This window comes from Diorhabda sublineata, chromosome 1, assembly GCF_026230105.1.
Source record: "Diorhabda sublineata isolate icDioSubl1.1 chromosome 1, icDioSubl1.1, whole genome shotgun sequence".
Classification (NCBI taxonomy): Eukaryota; Metazoa; Arthropoda; class Insecta; order Coleoptera; family Chrysomelidae; genus Diorhabda; species Diorhabda sublineata.
Window position 1 is genome coordinate 11,408,730 of NC_079474.1, and position 20,257 is coordinate 11,428,986.

The 20,257-nt window shown below is 30.7% G+C and overlaps 3 protein-coding genes across 10 annotated transcripts in view; 1 reads left to right on the forward strand and 2 right to left on the reverse strand.

Annotated features, from left to right (window-relative positions):
* The window catches only part of LOC130443215 (phosphoglycerate mutase 2-like), a 30,355-nt gene extending 21,867 nt beyond the window's left edge, over nt 1-8,488 (forward strand). The window contains exons 1-4 of one of the 3 annotated variants that reach the window (XM_056777737.1): nt 6,192-6,506; nt 7,425-7,740; nt 7,797-8,038; nt 8,093-8,488. In XM_056777737.1, coding sequence (XP_056633715.1) covers nt 6,378-6,506; nt 7,425-7,740; nt 7,797-8,038; nt 8,093-8,326 — 921 coding nt within the window. In that variant the 5' untranslated portion in view covers nt 6,192-6,377 and the 3' untranslated portion in view covers nt 8,327-8,488. Of the gene's footprint in view, nt 1-6,191; nt 6,507-7,022; nt 7,362-7,424; nt 7,741-7,796; nt 8,039-8,092 lie in introns of those variants that run through there. The other 2 variants (XM_056777747.1, XM_056777754.1) reach the window with 2 other exon arrangements.
* Nucleotides 1-10,831, reverse strand: part of LOC130443175 (protein transport protein Sec16A) — a 30,083-nt gene extending 19,252 nt beyond the window's left edge. For 2 of the 4 annotated variants that reach the window (XM_056777707.1, XM_056777691.1), the window contains exons 1-11: nt 10,563-10,830; nt 10,136-10,238; nt 6,811-7,016; nt 6,526-6,698; nt 5,827-6,135; nt 5,508-5,767; nt 3,045-3,221; nt 2,528-2,942; nt 2,146-2,473; nt 869-1,054; nt 650-812 (exon numbers count right to left, since the gene is read on the reverse strand). In XM_056777707.1, the coding sequence (XP_056633685.1) occupies nt 650-812; nt 869-1,054; nt 2,146-2,473; nt 2,528-2,942; nt 3,045-3,221; nt 5,508-5,767; nt 5,827-6,135; nt 6,526-6,698; nt 6,811-7,016; nt 10,136-10,231 (2,313 nt within the window). In that variant the 5' untranslated portion in view covers nt 10,232-10,238; nt 10,563-10,830. Of the gene's footprint in view, nt 1-649; nt 813-868; nt 1,055-2,145; nt 2,474-2,527; nt 2,943-3,044; nt 3,222-5,507; nt 5,768-5,826; nt 6,136-6,525; nt 6,699-6,810; nt 7,017-10,135; nt 10,239-10,562 lie in introns of all 4 variants that reach the window. The other 2 variants (XM_056777699.1, XM_056777683.1) reach the window with 1 other exon arrangement.
* A 967-nt stretch (nt 10,832-11,798) lies between these two features.
* Nucleotides 11,799-19,487, reverse strand: LOC130452680 (protein obstructor-E). Of its 3 annotated transcripts, none has more exons than XM_056792088.1 (5): nt 18,888-19,486; nt 16,479-16,688; nt 16,237-16,425; nt 15,247-15,457; nt 11,799-12,141 (listed from the first exon to the last, which is right to left on the reverse strand). In XM_056792088.1, exons 1-5 carry the CDS (start codon nt 18,934-18,936, stop codon nt 12,087-12,089), a joined length of 714 nt encoding a protein of 237 aa, XP_056648066.1. In that variant the 5' UTR covers nt 18,937-19,486; the 3' UTR covers nt 11,799-12,086. The 3 variants fall into 3 exon arrangements, with proteins under 3 accessions (XP_056648066.1, XP_056648051.1, XP_056648057.1); XM_056792073.1 differs by lacking the exon at nt 11,799-12,141 and adding an exon at nt 12,355-13,972 and having other exon boundaries at nt 18,888-19,481; XM_056792079.1 differs by lacking the exon at nt 11,799-12,141 and adding an exon at nt 12,872-13,972 and having other exon boundaries at nt 15,247-15,448; nt 18,888-19,487.
* Between the last annotated feature and the right edge of the window lie 770 nt (nt 19,488-20,257).

Genomic DNA, 20,257 nt, shown 5'->3' on the forward strand with positions numbered 1-20,257 from the left:
TTGAATATGATAAACATGTTGCCCAAATTCGACAGGTAGGGACGCACAAATGTAATAATAAAATTCCATGAAAAATTGAGTTGAGAAAGGAGCCCAAATTTTAAAAATCAATAGCCCCAAAGAAATATTTTTGTGCCCAATTTTATATTTATTACCGCCCAAATACGTAATAAACGACGGCCTACTATGATAAAAGCTGGTGCCCAAACTAATAGTTTTTTCCTTCTAAATTTATTGACCATAGCGCCCAACTTAAATAAACACTGTAATCCAATCTAATTAATGTTTATGTTTGAATATATTATACATTGTAGCCCAATTCGACAGATGGGGGCACCAAAATTTAATAACAAAATTCTGCGAAACATTGATTGAACAGAGGAGCCCAAATTTTAAAAATCAGTAGTCTTTAAATTTAATGAAACTAGCCCTATCTAATAGATATTTAATGAAACTAGCCCTATCTAATAGATATTTAATGAAACTAGCCCTATCTAATAGATATTTAATGAACACTGTAGTCCAATCTAATAAATGCTTATGCCCGAATATAATAAACATTGTTGCCCAAATACGACAAGTGGCGGCACCCAAATTTAACAACAAAGAAAGAAACCCAAATATCTGACAGGTGTTGAAATCTTCTTACCTGATATGGATTATACACATCACGTGGATCTCTTCGACTCCTATATTTTTCTCTATCTCTATGCCTTCTATCGCGATCGTCTCTATCTCTAGCTCTATATGAATCGTGCATGGAATCAGATCGACTGGATGGTCTCGACCTTTGCTCGTATTCCTCATCGTATCTATAAAGAAAATTTACATTTTTTTTTATCAAATCACCAACATCTCCAACAATTACCTATTGGAGTAATAGTAATCCCTGGGGTCCCTTCGCCTTCTATCCTTCTCCTTGTCTTTCCTCAAACTACCGTATCTTCTATCCCTATCCTCGTAATTTTTTCTATCCTTCTCTTTATCGCTGTAATAATCCGTATCCTCATCGTATCCTCGACCTCGATATTTACGTCTTTCGTATTTTTTATCCCTATAAAAATCAATTATATATACAGGGTGTACCAAACAACAAACTTCAGTATAATGTTTATTTTGAGATATATATTATCGAATAATGTTATCTAGAAAAATAATAGATATCTTCAAGAGACATATTGAAGTATATAGGGTGTTGTATAATCCCATTACAAATTAAAAAATTGATTTTCTTTAGATTTCCTGTATTTTGATCCAAAATCACATTGTTCCAGTTTTTTTTATACTATAACGAAACGAATTCTTCAGAAGTTTGAAAAAATAAATACGATTTCGGATTAAAATACAGGGTATTTCATTTAGAATATCACATTTTTGGTTTGAAACTTATTTATACAACATCCTGTATACTTCGAGATGATTTCAAGATATGTACCTTGATGATATCTATTATTTTTCTAGATAACATATGAAGTTATAAATGACGTGTCCTGTATATTCAACCGAATTTGGATCAATCTCAATTTTTTTTCAAATAGTGTTAAAGATTTTGTTTCGAAAGCTTAAAAGCTTAAAAAAATATTTTGGAATTTGGAACAAATTTATACAACATCCTGTATAGTTCGAAATGATTTAAAAACATTTTTTCCAGAAAAATAATAGATATTTTAAAGGAACATCATGTCCAATTATACAGGATGGTGCAAAAATCTATTCCAAACTAAAAATGTGATTTTCTTAATGATATTGAATCTATTTAAATTCGTTTCAATATACAGGGTATATCGTTTAGAAAATCGCATTTTCGAATTGTAACGGTTTTATAAAACACCCTGTATAGTTCGAAATGACATCAAAACATGTTTTCGAGATAAATAATACATATATTCAAGATATATATTTCAATATGATCTTGAACTATACAGGGTGTTGTATAAAACCGTTACAATTCGAAAATGCGATTTTCCCTGAAGATATTGATACGAATTAAGTTCATTTAATTTTTTTTGAAATTTCAACGGAACAAAAACTTAAAAATAAAAAAAAATAGATTAATCAAATTTCGAGTCATTATACAGGATGTATCGTTCATAATATCACACGTTCAGTTTCTAACCTACAATACATTTAATAATCGAACCCCACCTGTAACTATCCGGACTATATCTCTCCCTCTCCTTCCTCAGTTTCTCCCTTTCCTTTTCTCGTTCTCTTCTACTTCTTTCGGTGATTCTTTTGTCCCGTGAAGACCATATCGACGGTTTCCTCGAATCGCTGTCGCTGCTCTCCTGTTTACTGTGTCTCCTTTGCGCCGCCGTATCCGGTAAACTCGTATTCGATGTATGACCGTCGGTTACGTTCTCCCCAACCGTCATATTTCGAACGGAATTCGTCATTTTGGCGATTTCGTTTTCCGGTAGTTCCCCTTCGACGGAATCTCTTCTTTTGTTATCTGGATTCGTTCGATTCGGATCTGCAACCGATTACTTTTAGTGCCGCCGAAATAATTCGTCGTTAATTTACTCACTTGCAGATGTCGGTGGGTTGTTAACACTCGGCGGGGTATCCGCACCAATGGTAGCCGATCGAGGTTGGGAGGCGTGTTGGACCAGTTGATTAAATTCCGGTTCGGAATCGTTTTCTTCTTGGTTTTTCTGTTGATTGAGTGGAGATTCGGGAGAACTCGATTCGCCGGGTACCATTCGACGTAGACCTTCCGGGGGTCCGTACGTTTGGGTCGCCGTCGGTATATTCGCTTCGGTTTGTCCCAGAACCATCCTGCTGAGTCCCGGTGGTGGTTCGTCGGTGAAATTCCCAGGGTTACTGGCACCTTCTCTTTGCTCTAATTGTCCCGGCACCATTCTCCTCAGTCCAGGGGGCGGTACGTTATCGCTTCCTTCTTGTTGCCCCCTAAGATCTTCACGTTCATTTTCTATATCATCCTGTAAATAGAAAAAATAATCGATTAAACTGTCTAAAAGAACCTTCTGAATGTTCAAATTTCGATATTTTTAATTACTATAAACATAATGAATTTAATTTACCGTATGGTCGTTGTAATTGCCTTCTGATAAGTGACCGGTTTCTAGATACTGATTTCTATCGTTTATAGGAGCCTCGTTATTATCGGGTCTGTGATTTGGTTTAACTTTTTGCGATGGTTGCGGTTGATTTACTGGATCGGGTTGTTCGGAATTTTCCGGGGGAGTTTCGAGATTAACCTTAAAAATTTAAAATCGGTATAACTGAATAAAAAAATGGGACTTGCAACTATGTTTCAAGTAAAATATCATATTCAGTCATCGAAAATTGATTACATATGCTATTAGAATGAATACAAGTTAAAATTAAATATATTCCATTACACATATTGGAACCTAAGTATCTGTTATTATTGTCTAATGACCATAAATACACTAAATGACTCATGAATTATAGTTTACAGAACCTTTTCAGTTCAATGAACACTTTCATAACCTTAAATAACAGCTAACAGCACTTATACAGAGCCTAATGACCTTATACAGTTCTAATGGGATTAAAACTGAAGTCTAATGACCATGAATAGTCTAAACATTGAAGAAATAGTCCCTAATGATCTTATACAGTCCAACTGACTCAAGAATTAGAACTTAATGACCATATACACTTCTATTGGAACTAAAAATGAAGTCTTATAACAATAAACAGTCTAAACATTGCAGAAATAGTCCCTAATGATCTTATACAGTCCAACTGACTCAAGAATTAGAACTTAATGACCATATACACTTCTATTGGAACTAAAAATGAAGTCTTATAACAATAAACAGTCTAAACATTGCAGAAATAGTCCCTAATGATCTTATACAGTCCAACTGACTCAAGAATTAGAACTTAATGACCATATACACTTCTATTGGAACTAAAAATGAAGTCTTATAACAATAAACAGTCTAAACATTGCAGAAATAGTCCCTAATGATCTTATACAGTCCAACTGACTCAAGAATTAGAACTTAATGACCATATACACTTCTATTGGAACTAAAAATGAAGTCTTATAACAATAAACAGTCTAAACATTGAAGAAATAGTCCCTAATGATTTTATACGGTGCAACTGACTCAAGAATTAGAGCTTAATGACCATATACACTTCTATTGGGATTAAAACTGAAGTCTTATGATAATAAACAGTCTAAACATCGAAGAAATAGTCCCTAATTATCTTATACAGTCCAACTGACTCAAGAATTAGAGCTTAATGACCATATACACCTCTATTGGAACTAAAACTGAAGTCTTATAACAATAAACAGTCTAAACATAATCTTATACAGTCCAACTGACTCAAAAATTCGAACTAAATGGCCTTATGCAGTTCTATTGAACAATAACTGAAGTCTAATGACCATAAACGGTCCAAATGAATCAAAAATTCAATTATAATGACCTTAGACAGTCTAACTCACACAACGACTGAATTTAATGACTTTGATCAGTTTTATTAACATACTTATGAACCACCATAACATCATACAGTTTAATTTACTCATGTAATTGCTTGTAGTGACCTTACACAGTTCTCTTTCAGCAAGAAATAAACAGTTTTTAACATTCAAGCATTAAACCCTTATGGCCTTACACGGTGCAATTGAATCACGAATTAGAACTTAATGACCTTATATAGTTCTAATGATCTTACTGTATCTTATTGACATTAAAACTGTTGTATAATGACCTTGGAATAGTTTTATTGATATTACAACTCTGGTCTAATGACCTTGAACAATCTTTCTGACAATAAAACTGATGCCTGATGTCCTAGGAACAGTTTTATTGGCATTAAAACTGATGCCTGATGACCTTGGAACAGTTTTATTCACATTAAAACCGTGGTCTTATGACCTTAAACAGTCTTATTTAGAATTAATGCACTGTTTACACCACAACTACACCAACACTCACAATTAGAGTATCTAGCGCGCGTTTCGATAACCAAGTTATCGTCTTCAGAGACTGAAGGTAAACTGTTTACCTCTGAAGAGGATAACTTGGTTATAGAAACGCGCGTCAGACAGTGTAATTGTGAGTGTTGGTGTAGTCGTGGTGTAAACAGTGTATTCAATATGAATATATTATTTTATATTAAAACTATGGTATAATGACCTTAAACAGTCTTACTGATAATAAAACTGATGCCTGATGCTGTTGGAACCATTTTATTAACGTTAAAAATGATGTTTTATGTCCTTGAACAGTCTTATTTACATTAAAACTGCTGTCTAATGACCTTGGAACACTTTTATTGGCATTAAAACTGATGTGTTATGACCTTGGAACAGTATTATTCACATAAAAACTGTAGTCAAATGACCTTATACAATCAAATCGACTTAAGAATTGAACCAAATAACTTTAAAAAGTCTTACTGACGTACATATTATTTATTAACTAATAAATGGCATAATCTACAGATGAAAATTTGAAAAAAATGATTTCCAAATAAAAAAAACTGATACTTACTTGTTGACTATGAAAGTTAGTTTGATACAAATTCTGTCGACTGTCTGGCGGTGTAACAACCGCACCCCTAAACATATTTGTCGTCGACGAATGAGATAAGACAGCAGTCGTCCTTTTATAAGGATTTTTAGATTCGTCGTTCACAGTTTGAGGCGGCGGTAGTACCGGCGGTCGAGGTAGCGCAGAATTAGTAACGATTTCCTCATTTTCATACGTTTCCCTTTTAACCGGTGCATCTTCTTGCGGTTGAGGATCTTGCCCTTTAATATCATAAAAAAATTATATTTTACGGGCACATTTATTTTATAAAAATGATTACCAGATATCGGTGAATGACTAATTGTTGAACTACGACTCATCATATGACTTTTATCGCTCTCAGAAGTATGCAGAACGTCATCGGACGATTCTTGAGAAATCTGGGATTCAGTCGACCATTGAGGCGTCTCCAATTTACCCCTTTTACCCGTCGTTGAATGATCTTGAGCTGTATCGTTATCAGTTTTTTGTGAATTTTTCGAAATTTTAGGGAATAAATCTTGTACGTCGCCGGGATTTTCATTTTTAACGGGATTTTTCGCGTCTTCCACGCCCCAGTTCCACGCTTCTTCGTTAGAAAATGCGCCATCTTTAAATACATACATAGTTAATTTTTAAATTAACCCTGTATCAAATTTACTACAAACGAGATGAAAAGATACTACTATCTGAGCTAGTCCAGCCCTGCTTATGTTGCTACTTGAAATAATCAGGACAAGACCAATTAAATATAAAAAAGAAGAAGTTTAAATGATAAACTCGACATTTTTAATAGTCAATCATCAAAAAAAATTGTCAAAATTTCAGTAATTACGAAGATAAATTTAAAAAATGTGCGATTGTAACAAAGGTGATAATTCCCGTAAATCTGGTAGCATTCTTTGCGGCGGAGGAAAATGTACTTGTAAATCAGACGAGGATTCCTGTTGTCCGACTCCATGCAACAAAAAAAGTGGTAAAGTAAGTAAAATGTACTAACCAACTCGTCCGGTTTGGTTAAAATTTGCTTGAACGTTCGAATTATCTTCATCCCCCCATCCCCAATTCCACGCATCCGCTTCGACGTGCTGTTGACCGGTTTGAGTTTCGTATAAATTGTTCTGATTACTCAACTGACCATACTGCACGTTGTTATAATTTTGCTGACCATATCTGGGTAAAACGAAAATTTTTCTCAACAGAATATCAATCAACATCTTCAGATAATTTATTACAGGATTCAATCTATTAGAATAAGTAGCTCGGTTATTGATTTTAGACTTACCCTGTATTAGTTTGAAGGTAACCCACGTGTTGGTTGTGATATTGGGGTTCACCATACTGGCTATTTTGGTTATAAACAGGGGGGTTGTTATATTGTTGCTGCCAGTAATTATGTTGGGGTTGTTGACCTTGTTTAGGTACCGGTTGGTACTGAACCTGTTGGTTCGTATACCAATTATTATGAACCGGTTGATTTTTCCATTGGGTCTATAATAAAATTCAAAATCATACTTTTTAAGTACTATTTTTCTAACAGTTATCGAATATACATTCTTAAATTAATTATAATTATGTAAATCTATTAATTTTAATTGTTAATTTAACGTAAATTACCTGTTTTTAAAATTTAAATATTACACCATTTTTAATATTTAGTCTCCTCTTATTTGAGATTATTCATAAAAATATGTAAATCTTAACTAAACTGCTTAATACGGTTCTGGCTTAAAAATGACATTCGGTGCGCAAGCGTCAAAATTACAGTGTCTATTCATCAAATTACACGTTCTACTAAAACGTTCGAAAAATCCTCAAAACATGGCGGATTGTCCGGTAAAATAACCCAATCAATAAGTATAACATTTTTTGTTTAAACCACGTTTATATATATTGTAGACTAAAAGCAAATGTCAAACATCTATGGGAAAAACTTTTAGAATAGTAATGGTACGACACGGGGAATCCGAATGGAATAAACTGAATCTTTTTTGTGGATGGTTTAACGCCGACCTCAGCGACAGAGGTAGAGAAGAAGCCGTCAGGGCCGGACAGGCCATTAAAGATATGGGTTTAAAATTCGATTTAGCGTTCGCGTCCGTATTAAAACGATCTCAGGATACGTTAAAATCGGTTTTAGAAACTAGCGGACAAAGTTCTATACCCGTTGAGTACACTTGGAGGTTAAATGAACGACATTATGGAGGATTAACAGGTTTAAAAAAATGTTATTTTCTTGCAAATTGCATATCGAGCCTAATTTATTTTCAGGATTAAATAAAGTGGAAACAGTTGAAAAATACGGGGAAGAACAAGTACAGATATGGCGTAGAAGTTTCGACGTACCGCCTCCGCCGATTACACCCGAAAATCAATATTACAACACGATTTTAAACGATCCTATATACGCGAACGGACCACCGAAGGATCAATTTCCCATGTTTGAATCCCTTAAATTAACCATAGAAAGAACAATGCCGTTTTGGAACGAAAAAATCGTACCAGCTTTGAAAGTATTAAATATATTGAAGTTATATTGAAAATTATTAATAAAAAATCCCTTTTAGAGCGGTAAAAGGATCATAATTGCGGCACATGGGAACAGTTTAAGAGGAATCGTTAAACATCTGGATCAAATTTCAAACGAAGACATCGCACAGTTGAATCTACCTACCGGAATACCATTTATGTATACTCTAGATGAAAATATGAAGCCGATAGAGAGTATGAAATTCCTAGGGGATCCGGAAACCGTTAAAAAAGCAATGGAAGAGGTCGCTAATCAAATAAAAAAGAAATAAAACGATGCAGATTACAATACAGGACTTTAAACTGGTTTCAATAATGTTTTTAATAAAATTTTATTGCTTTTCTAACATTATATTTAAATGCAAATATATAGCACTATATTATCCACATATTTAAACTAAACTAGTTTTAAATCAGCAATAAATATAGAAAAAGATGTTAATTTTCTTTAAAAATCCCATCTGAACATCCAAATCCCATTAAATGACGGCGATTCCCTTTTTAACGGCTCTAATCACCCAGGAATTTTGTATTAGGTAGAATACTATTCGCTATCACATTTCAAGTGTTGTGTTTGAAGTAAATTTGACAATATCTCAACATTTACTTCAATTTTAATAATATCTGTTATCTAACCAGAAAATTATCTCAGAAGGTTAGAATCTGAGCCCTAGAACGTTCCTAGAAGCTCAATTGAGATTGTTGGCACTGACAGTGAAAGTGGTTATGGAATTTAGTGACTTACAATATGTTACAGTAAACTTTCAACTAGATTTCAAAGAAATTGTTAATATGGGAATAAAATCTGTTGAAAACTATTTTTATTTAGCTAGATTGCAACAAATTGAATCTATAGGGCAGTATCTGAGTACTAGAACGTTTCTAACAGCTCAATTAGAGGTATTAATAAGCAAATCAAATCTGTTAAAAACAATTTTATTGTCCTAAAGGCAACAAATTAAATCTATAGGGTAGTATTTGAGCCCTAGAACGTTTCTAGCAGTTCAATTAGAGGTGTTGACACTTACAGTGAAAGCGGTTATGGAATTTAGAGACTTGCAAATATACTACAATAAACTATCGACTAAATTTTAAAGAAATTATTAATAAGCAAATGAAATCTGTTGAAAACTATTTTTATTTTGCTTTTAAAGGAAAAAATTGAATCTGTAGGGCAGTATCCAAGTCCATGAATATATCTACAAAACTGAGTTGAAAAAGTTCAATTAAAGCGGTTATGTATCTGAAATTTAAAATGTCCCTAGAGGCTCAAATAAGGGTATTTACAATTAGAGTGAAGCCTGTTATCAAATTTAATGGTTTGTAAAACTGCTACAATGAACAGTCAACTAAATCTTGAAGAAATTGGTAGTAAGGTGTTAAAAATGGTTTTCACTTGTTATATAAACTGAAAATTTCTTTGTAGGTTCAATTTAACCCTAGAACTTTCCTAAAACACTATAAGTCTAATTAAGAGTCTTAATAAATATATTTAGAGCAGTTATGGAATTTAAAAACTTGTGAATATGTAAAATGTCAACTGAAAAATTGGTAATAAACAAATAAAATCTGTTGAAAACTATTATTATCTTGTCATACAACCTTAAATTATCTTTGATCATCAGTATTCAAACCTTAGAATGTTATAGCAGTTATATTATTAGAAACTAACTATAGAATATATATTTCTAAGGAATTGAATATTTTGGGAACATTTTAAAAAATATTGTTCAATTGGAGTGATAGTGATAACTTTTAATAACGATTAAAGAGTAGAGGTTACAACTGCACTAGAAACAGCAACATCATATAATGTAAGCAGTAATAATCAAAAAGAAGATTTAACTTGAAAATACAGAACTATCTTAAAGCTATTTCTTTTCATAAAGCACCGATTTTTCTACTCCTTCTACTACTAAATAAGATTTACTAGGTTATAAAATTAATGTTTATATGGAGGATTTTTTATTTGAAACTTTAAAAAATACGTAAATCAGACTAATATTATAAAAAAAATAGTTTTTCTCTGCAATTTATAAAAAATATAGATTATACAGACACACATAGTAAAAAAAATTTACCTCAGTTGTGGAATGTTGATTTGGGTTATACATGGGTACAGGCGGGGTTGGTGCCGGACTGGGCGTACCTGAACCCCTTTTTTTCATCCAAGACATGATTTACCTATACATTAAAAAAAAACCTTGCGTCAATATTTGACAGTACTCGTAACCAAACTTTTCGATATAAATCCATTTTTCGCATAGATAATTAATAATTGCAATAAATATATAAAGAAATTCATTATTTATACCTAAATATATAAAGAGAATTATTATTTATAGCTAATTTTTAATAAATAATCAAAGTTTAGTAGTTGATAGTCGGTCATATCCTCATTCTTATCACTAGCACGTCAGCAATTAAATACAGTTAAATCTCTGTTAATAAATAGTGAATACAATAAGTTTTAGTCAAATTTTTACTAAAACATATGTTAGAACTTACTCAATTCTCAGCATTGATTTGGATTCCTTTCATTTTGATATTCGCCCATATGACTTGTTATGTAGACTTTAGTTATGAAATATTCCAATAACGAATCACTTAACAATGAACACTATTATAAAATAAATAACAATTATTACGGTATACAAAAACGGAAACAATTACAACGCTATTTTCACAAAAATTATCACAATCTCATTATATATTTCTAATTTCTACATTTACTACTTAGGTGATGTGTCTATCCTTTTTTAACACGCATTTAAAACGTATTAGAGTGGGATGGATATATAAAGAAATGTCTGACAGGTTTCTTTTTACCTTACGATCTTCTTTTTCTGTTTGTGTAATGGATATTTGCACTTTGCATCTCACTCGAGTCGTAACGTCAACATACGTGGCAATAAAACAGAGATGTAATAAGCTTTGTTGAAATATTAATGAATAATTTTTCGTTTTTTATACTATTATTTTAAATGAAGTATTTTAGACTTTTCTTTTTTACATAATTCACTACTGTTTTCAATTTTATAACCGAAATTTTTCAATAGCTTTATATGGGATACAATGATTTATTTTTTAATTAAAAAATTTCGTCTCGTAACAAGCAACACCACCACTGTAGTAATTTCGCAGATTTTTTATGTAGTTATTTCATATTGTTTTCAATAAACTAGTGGTAGAGGATGTAAAAATTTTATTATTATAAAAATAAAACTCGAAGAAAAGATTTAATCGAATAAAAATTGCACTTTCTTCATTTTATCTTTTTAATTATACTAACAATGTCACTTCCTTGTAATGCTAGTTGCCTATCGGTATCTAACGATGTTGTGCGCTAAAAGAAGGCTTTGTTTCTCCATTATAAGTTGATGAAAATTATTAAAGTTAATGTTGTGTTTTGATATTATTGTATCAAAAATTTAATAAAGTGATTGTTTTCCGAAAGTATTATTTTTATTAATTTTGTGTTTTATACGTTATTTACAGTGAATTAACGCATCGGATAAACTTTGTAAGTACAACTTTTATTAAAATTCGTATCAAATGTTAGGTTAGTTTAATTCACTTTATTTGAAATGTGTTTGTAGATATTTTTATTTTTTCCGGTTTTATAATTTGAAAAATCGGTTTCAAATAAAAATGGTCTAGGTTAGTTCACAAAAAATTAACGTCACTAATGTTTTATTAATTTTTAAAAATATAACTTTAATGGGTATCAAAGGAAATAAGTTATTTTTTTAATCCCTGAATATTTATTGCAAATTCAACAATAACATTAATTACTTACACTTCAACATAAAAAAAATGAACAAAATCCAACTCCTTATTAACCTAACCTATATTTTCGAATAAGTTGGCGGGACTTCTGAAAAAATATGTACAAAAGTTATCTACTATAGACTATTTTGAAAATACTAAATATATCTTCTATTTATTGATTTCATATTCTAATTTTAACTCAAATTTTGATTTTTCGTATTTTCAAAATGTCCTCAGTCGTTTGAAGTGGATTTTATTGATTTAATACCCCAATTTCTTCAGCGCCTTCAGATCAACGTCTTTATAGTAATCTTCACTAAAAAAAATAGATTTTTTTTATTATACATTTATAATATCGGTCAGATTTAATATAAAAATCATTACAGTGTTATTTCCATTCTTTATTGAATTAATATCTAACTCACCTTCAAATACCAATTTTTTATATATACACTCTGTACGATAATTAAAACCAAAATGTGTTGAATCAGGCATTACGTTCATTTCAACATTTACACTCAGAGTACTATATCTATCCTTTTTTTATTCACATGTAATATACACATATGACATATGCAAGCCTACTAACGTATATTTAACAATAAACAAAAAGTTGGGTTATAATCTATAATTGATTTGATCGATCTATATATAATAAAATGCTGTTTATTATTTATCAAGGTAATTGATAGACATATTTGATTAATTTTATTAAATGGTAATACCATTTTCAACACAAATTTTGTTATACCATATGTGAGCTATATATTTCGATGAATACAGGGAGAGTCATAAGTTAAAATAAATTAGTATCTTGATCTAACTTTTTTTAATAAGTTACAGGGTTGTATTAATTATGACTCTCCGTTTATATACTATGAATATTATTTAGATTTACCTTACCATGATATAAATATGATAACGATGATTAGAAATAGACTTTACCATGAAAATAGTCCACCACAGATATATAAAGAAAGAAACTTGTATAGTACATCAACAGGGGCGGTGTTAGGAAGAAAAGTTAGATTTTTTATAGGGTTAAAAAATAAACTTGTTATTTTTAAACGGTTTTTTATTTAATGTTTATATTATATATATGTATATAAAAAGAAGAGGAATTTAATTTTGTACCATTTAACAAAATATTTTTGAGATACAGCGTAGAAAAACAGTCATGGAACGATCTGTATCATCAAATTTATTATTATACAAAACTTTTTTTGAAACCGCGTCGATTGTAAACATACAGAGTGAGGTTTTATGGACGAAACATTGAAAGCAAATGATATAAAATTATACAGTGTAATAATAAAAAAAAATCTGTTTATTAATAAATACTAAATTATTTTACTGTTACAATTATTTACGTTAATTAAAAAACTACAGGGTTTTCCATCAGAAGTCCATTTTATAAAATGCATTTAACGTGTTTCCCTGCATTTAGAGAATACTGAACAAATTTTAGGACCGATTTGATAGATTTATATCTAAAACTTTAAATAAGTAAATAATGAGCTTTAAAATCTCGTTCGTATTTTGAAAATTGGAAAATATTAATTTTTTAAAAATATAGTAATAAATATGTGAATGTAGAAAGGGAAATGTATAAAAATACTAATTTTTTGTGAATAAAAACATCGTTAATAGAAGGTTGATAAGACTAGAGAATATAGTGGGTAAATTGACATATCACGTGACATAATTGACCTTGAATGCTACGTAAATGGCAAAAATGAAGATTTATTTACTTCTGATTTGAGGTTATGAGAAAAATATGACATTTGACGTTAAATATCGGAAAAAACTTGACAAATGTCATATTTGACGTCGACGAACGTGGTTGTTAAATGAACTACTTTTATTTATAGAAATATAAAGTTTGAAATTATGTATTAGATAAGAAAATCAAAGCTAACGAGCCCTTATGAAGGGCTTCCATTTCCGACTATCTACTTATTTAAAAATAGTAGTTTAAAATTTAATTGTTGTTCGGTGATTCGGGCGCGTTACGCGACGCAGGTGCAGGTCTGGGTTTTTTGGGGGCCGCGTTAGTTGCGGGACGCGAAGCGCCGTTGCTTTGAAGACCTGCCAAAAGCTCGCTCTTGCGGATGCTCTTCAGATCCAAATCGCCGTAGTAGTCTTCGCTGCGAGATTTTTTTTTTATTTTAATAATTTTACAAAAAGTTTATTTATCAGACACGGCATCGCTCCATTACGAAAATCGAAAATACTTCAGTATCATAATAGAAATTCGATAATTTGGCGTTTTCTAAATAGTAGAATCCATTTATCGAGATCCCAGATGATCTAATACAAACAGTTTTACCATTTATTGACTATCTATCCGTCTACTAAAAATAGGTCCCCCAAAATAAAACCCTTCCTTAAATTGATAAAAATCCAATTCAAAATGGCGAACCGGAAATCAACCAATCAAATTATTGGTAAAATCGGAAGCGATAGACATCGATAAATGGATTCTATGAACTCGAAAACGCCTAACTAATTTCATTATGATCCTAAAATTACGACAGGATAGTGTTGTACTTTTCGAACCACCCTTGTATTAGTAATATTCGGAATTTCAGTTTCATATTTCAGAGTAACCAGAGAGTGTCGTGTCTCATAATTTAAAAGAAAAATGGTTAAAAAGTTTGTAAGAAATTAAGAAAAAAAAATTAATTTTGAGTTACTAAAGCGAATAAGTGTTATTAGCATGCACGGCATAACCAAAGTAAATAGAAATTTTGGACATTCATGTATAAATATGCAGAATCCTCTTCCCGCCCCCAATTTTTTTTAATATTTAGAAAAATTATCATTGTAATGTTGGATATTTATGTCATTACATTTTTGACAAAAAAAATTTAATTTCTCTAAGTTGGTATTAGAACATCTTAGCGTAAGAAAATTTTATTAACATCTGTTATGATAAGCCACGCCTCACATACGTCAAAGTTTGGTTAGGTTTTATTTTTCAATAAAAAGCTTCCATTTTTAAATTTGAGTCTACTGCGCATAACTTCTGACATTATCTCACGATGTATTGAAAATATTGACATTTTAATGAATTCAGTGAAATTTTCTAGGTTTTAACTATTTTTATGGCTTTTATTGGGTGCTAAAAACACTTTTCTTTTCTTCTTTTTTCATAAATCGTCATTCAACAACTCTACGAGATTTATTAAATGGGACATCCGGTATAATTAACCAATTCTGTATTATATGGCAAGAACGATTTTTTAATGGGAATGTACAAAAACATACCATAAGTATAAAAATACTCATTTTTTTTGCTACATCCTGTATACACGCTAACTTTTAAATATCCAATACTTCAATGACAATTATCTATTTTTTTTTTCATTAATATGATAAAAACTAATCAACATTTCGCGAAAAGTTCGTGTCAACTTACCATCCAGGTACGTCTTCTGGGTCCTCGCAGTTACCGGTACCATCGGCGTCGCCGATTTTGAATACGGTACCGATGGGACAACCGTATTCTCTAGCTTGACCTTCGAGGCAGATGTAATATTTTCTGCAATCGTCTGGGTGTGCGTGTCTTGAAAAAGATCCGGCGTTCGATATTTCCCCTGCAGCAGGGCATACAAATCCACCTGCAACTTCTGAAAATTAATAAGGGTATTTTTAAGGTGGGGTTGTACGTCAGTCGTAGTCTGAAAGCCAATTAGACATAATTTCGTATGTTTTTATCGAAAAAAATAATTTCTTTTGTCGACCAGTGTATTTTAATCATCATAGTCAATGTCTAACGTCTGATAAAATACTTTTTTAGGTTAGTTCCTATGATTCTTATATATTTGAATACGATTGATATTATTAATAATTAACACATGCGATGACTCACACGAATGAAAAATGAGAGATGAGTAAAAATTGTTTTCATCGTTTAAGATCTAATCGCAGCGTAAAATCACGTGCTAAAATCACATGGAACAATAAATTTTTCATTTGAAAGTTATAGTGATGGGAGTCTATATAATCACAGCGCAAAATCACTATATTTAAAGGATTACATTCTATACATTTTTGAAAATCGCAGTGAAAAATCACGATGATATTTTATTTAAACATAACGAAATACATAAAAATACTTGAACTGATAAAAATCGCGGTGATATTTTAATCAAACATCATTACCAATACTAATTAAATTGAAACGTTAGTAATCACAGATATTAGTGAAATCGCAGTGAAAAATAACGGTGAAATTTTAGTTTAACATCACTAGCTGTACTAAGATAATTGTAGCGACAGAAATCACGGTTATGATTGTCGATAAAATCACAGCGTCAAATCACGTCCATATTTTAATGAAGCGCGATTTAAAAAAGCAAATGACAGTTAGTGGTTGTAATATTCAACCAAAATTGACATAATTTACCTTCGTTTTTACATTCTGGCACTTGGTCGGCCCACATACACACTCGGGCTTCTCTGTCGTACGCAAGACCAGGGGAACACTGGTACCTGGAGGCTTCACCGTTCCAACAATTCCAGAATACGTCACATTTGGTAGCGTCAGCAAATATACCGTACAACCTATCACAGTGGGGCGAACTTATTGGAGGCTCTGAAAATAGATTATCTTTAGTTCTGTGGTCACTATACCATCGAATTTATTACCTAGTTGAGACCTGTCGCCGCAGTCTACATTATGGATATAATCACAGTTTTCAGTCAAGAATTTAGAATCACTTGCGTCGAAGGCTAAACCGTTACCGCAAGTTTTCAACTCTGCTACATTGTTGTCACATTTCCAATATTTATCGCAGGAGATATGGTGGGGGTAAAAACCGAAGTCGTCGGGGCATTTGAAATTTTCTTGGCTGTGAACTGTTATCGCAAAAAAACACGTAATTTATAGATTGATAGAAAAATTTTTTAATGGTATACATTCAAAATTGAATAGAATAATGTCTTATTCTATGCCAAATCGCTATATTTGACAAGTATGACATGTGTCATTCGATAAATTATGAATCTTCTGTATATATGTATCGTTTAATTCGAAATACGTATATGTATAAAGTGACGTAATCTAAAAAATGTCTACCACAATTGCAGGTCAAAGACCGAAAAGTGGAACACACCTTAAGAATTTTCTCGTAAAAGAATAAGAAAAAAAAACTGGTCCTTGTTACTTTCTGAATCTTGGTATGGCGTAATATTGTCTCGAGAACGCTATTCAGTAAATAAACTTTCATTTTCGATATATTCGAAGTCGGCCTAGGTTTAAATTTAATACTTATTACCGATTTCGACAGGTACCTACATTACCTACAGCCGCAGTATAAAAATTAACATGCCACGTAAATATGTCGTAATTTATTGTTTTCACATTATTACTCATAGATGGTGCTACAGAAACGTTGCCATTTCATAATAAATAATTGAAATTTATCTTGTAACCGATAAAAGTTCCATTCCAATTGATTTTATTTATAACTGAGAAATTGAAATTAATATTTTTGATGTATTTTTTTTTAAATAGTAAATAAATAATTTAAATTTCTAAATATGAAAATTAATATTAAGGAAAAAGTGTTGTATGAGTGTTCTATAATGTTGTATTAAAAAAATTATAAGTTATACAAGGTATATGAAAAGTTATAAACAATTTGTTTTAAATTTGATATATTTAATTGGGATAAAAAACGTTATTTCATGTAAGTAAAATTTGAATGATTTTTTTTGTCTTTTAATTAATAAAAAAGTGAAAAAAATGTTGAAATAACGAAATTAATTCTATATTATATACTTTTATGTACAGATGGCGTTGTAAATATAAAATTTCATTTCAAACTGTTAGTTTACAAGCGGAATTGCAATTAAAATCGTCGATATTGACCTTAAGAAAATATCATAAATCAATTATCTTTTATAAAAATAGAAAAACCAGTTAACCTTCACTATTTATCTGTGGAATTCATTAAAGGACATTATAATACCGTTAAGCTCCGGAAATTATACAAGAATTATAACAAATTATATGAAAAGTCACGCCATCTATTTTGTTTTATTATTATTTACAAAATTCTTTGACGCGTGAATAGTAGTACGATTATGTCATTCTATTAAACCAAAAATATACCAAAAACCTCATGAAAATGTAATAAAAATATTTCAATAATTGCCTAATTAATTTCACCTAATTAACAAACTCATTAAAACTAATTTAGAAAGTGAAAATAATATTAACGAGGCAATATAAATAATTTCCTATCATTTTATTCACTAAATATATTTTATTAACGTACTTCCCTCGTATAACAAATTAATAGAATAGAAACTTTTCGTCATACGTAACATACAGTAGTTAAACGACCTCTTAATACCCCAACAATCGAAATGCAAATAATAATAAATTTAATAAATCAACGTCGAAGGGCGTGTCCGAATCGATTTCACTCGGTAAGATAGTGAACTGTTGGATTTAGATCTCGTCCGTTAAAAAAATAGTAATAAAAGTAATCAAGCATGTAAAACGAAAGCTGAAGAAATTTAAATACGTATCAATAATAAATACACGACATATGTTGATGCTAAAAACGTAAATTTCTACATGAAAGTTTATATGTTAATATTTACTTTTTAATAAATGTCTAGACAACCCACATCTCAGTAGGCTAAAAAATGTTTTCAAATATATCGCAGTGAGAGATGCGTTTGTTTGTATATGAATTAATATAAAAGCAGATGCGTTCGTTTATTAGATTCTATTCTATGAATCATAGAATTGAATGTACGTTTTTAATATAAAAATTAATAGCGATGCGTTCGTTATTACGAAATGTAAGCAAATAAAAAAGGTGCGTTTGTTTATTTAGTTCTTTATAATTCAATAGCAATAGAAGAAATTTTTGTTTATTTATGATTTTTTTTTAAATAAATGATTAATTAGTTTTTGTAAATAATAGCGAACAAACCCCACGTTTCCCACAAAAATATTTGTCTCGCCAACACTTTTGAATTATAAAAATATATTATAATCACTATATCACAATAATCCTTGTGCACTATAAAGGTCCTTACCAGTTGAATAGAGTGCACTGAGCACCATCAAACACGCGAATCTCTTCATGGTACTATTTTCTTTAGCGGTACTACGAGTTACTGGGTTCTTCGCGGCTGATTGTCTTTCTTTATAGATGCAGATCCCTTCTACTCATTTCGATGGCGGGATCGAAAACCACGTATTCGTATGTTGGTTTATTACTCGAAACCGGCGAATTTTATATTTTTTATTTTTAATATACTTTTATTATGTTTTTTTTTTACTTATTTCACACATATAAATCAAATTTTTTAAGGGACGATGACAATACACTGAGAAAAAAATTTCAATTCAATCAGTAGAAATGTCAAATTCGAAATTGCTATAAAAACTCGTAAATATCCCAAAACTATAGTTAAAGTACTGAATATAACACTTAAATTATACGGGGAGTCTCAAATTATACATTTTTTTTTCGATTTTAAACGATATTGTTTACCTAGACACATTTAATAAGAATTTTAATTCAAATAAAAGATATTTCCTCCTATATAACCGAGGCGAAGGTAAAATTAAAAAAAATTTATGTCCAATGCGACAAATATAGCCACGCCCAAAAATCAAGACTGCCTTGATCCGATTCCTGTAGTTATACAGCCACTACATGATATCATTTACGGTTTGTTTGCAAGAATTCAGTAATTGACGAGTATAACAAAACTAGTTTGTATTTTAATGTACGAGGTGTGTCAATTATGTTGAATCGATAATATTCTTTATTTTTCTAATTAACCTCGTGTAGATAATGTTAATAATAACACTACGTTCGTCACTTCAACAACCGGAAATGAATCTTATATATTGACAGTAGTAAACAACGACGTAATATCCTGTAATTATAGAAAATTGCATTTTTTGAAATTATTTTTCTTCGACGCCACGTATAACTGTAAATATTTACAAGGAGATTCACCTATTACATATATAGGTAGGCATTTAATGCAAATATATTCTAAATTGAACTTTTTATTAATATTTCTAGCAAAAAAGTGTCTAAAAAGAAATAAGTTCTGCGCGTAATTTAAAAATTAGTGGTTTGGATCTTAGTATACGTGATAAACAAAGGGGAACAAAAAAATTCAATCACACCTTACGTCTTTTTGATAAACAATGAACCGTTGTGGGCTTAGAAGCGATTATACTTTCACTCTTCATCTTCTACGATCTCATCTGACTTGATGAACTAAACACGTGTTACGTAACGTAAATTATTTGAAAGAAAAATTTCTAATAAATTGATTTGTAAGAATAATAACTTTAACCTTTCGAAAAAGGAAAAAATAATCGTTCTTGTTCCCAAAATATGATGAAAAACAGTTTCCTCAATTCACTTTATTTGTTTTATTAC

Bases quoted from the DNA above. Each gene is read 5' to 3' on its own strand.
- LOC130452680 (XM_056792073.1), bottom strand. From the start codon at position 18,936: ATGAAGAGATTCGCGTGTTTGATGGTGCTCAGTGCACTCTATTCAACT. The intron at 16,689-18,887 runs GTAAGGACCTTT...TTGCGATAACAG, and splicing joins CAGTGCACTCTATTCAACTG to TTCACAGCCAAGAAAATTTC. The intron at 15,458-16,236 runs GTAAATTATGTC...ATTAATTTTCAG, and splicing joins GCCAGAATGTAAAAACGAAG to AAGTTGCAGGTGGATTTGTA.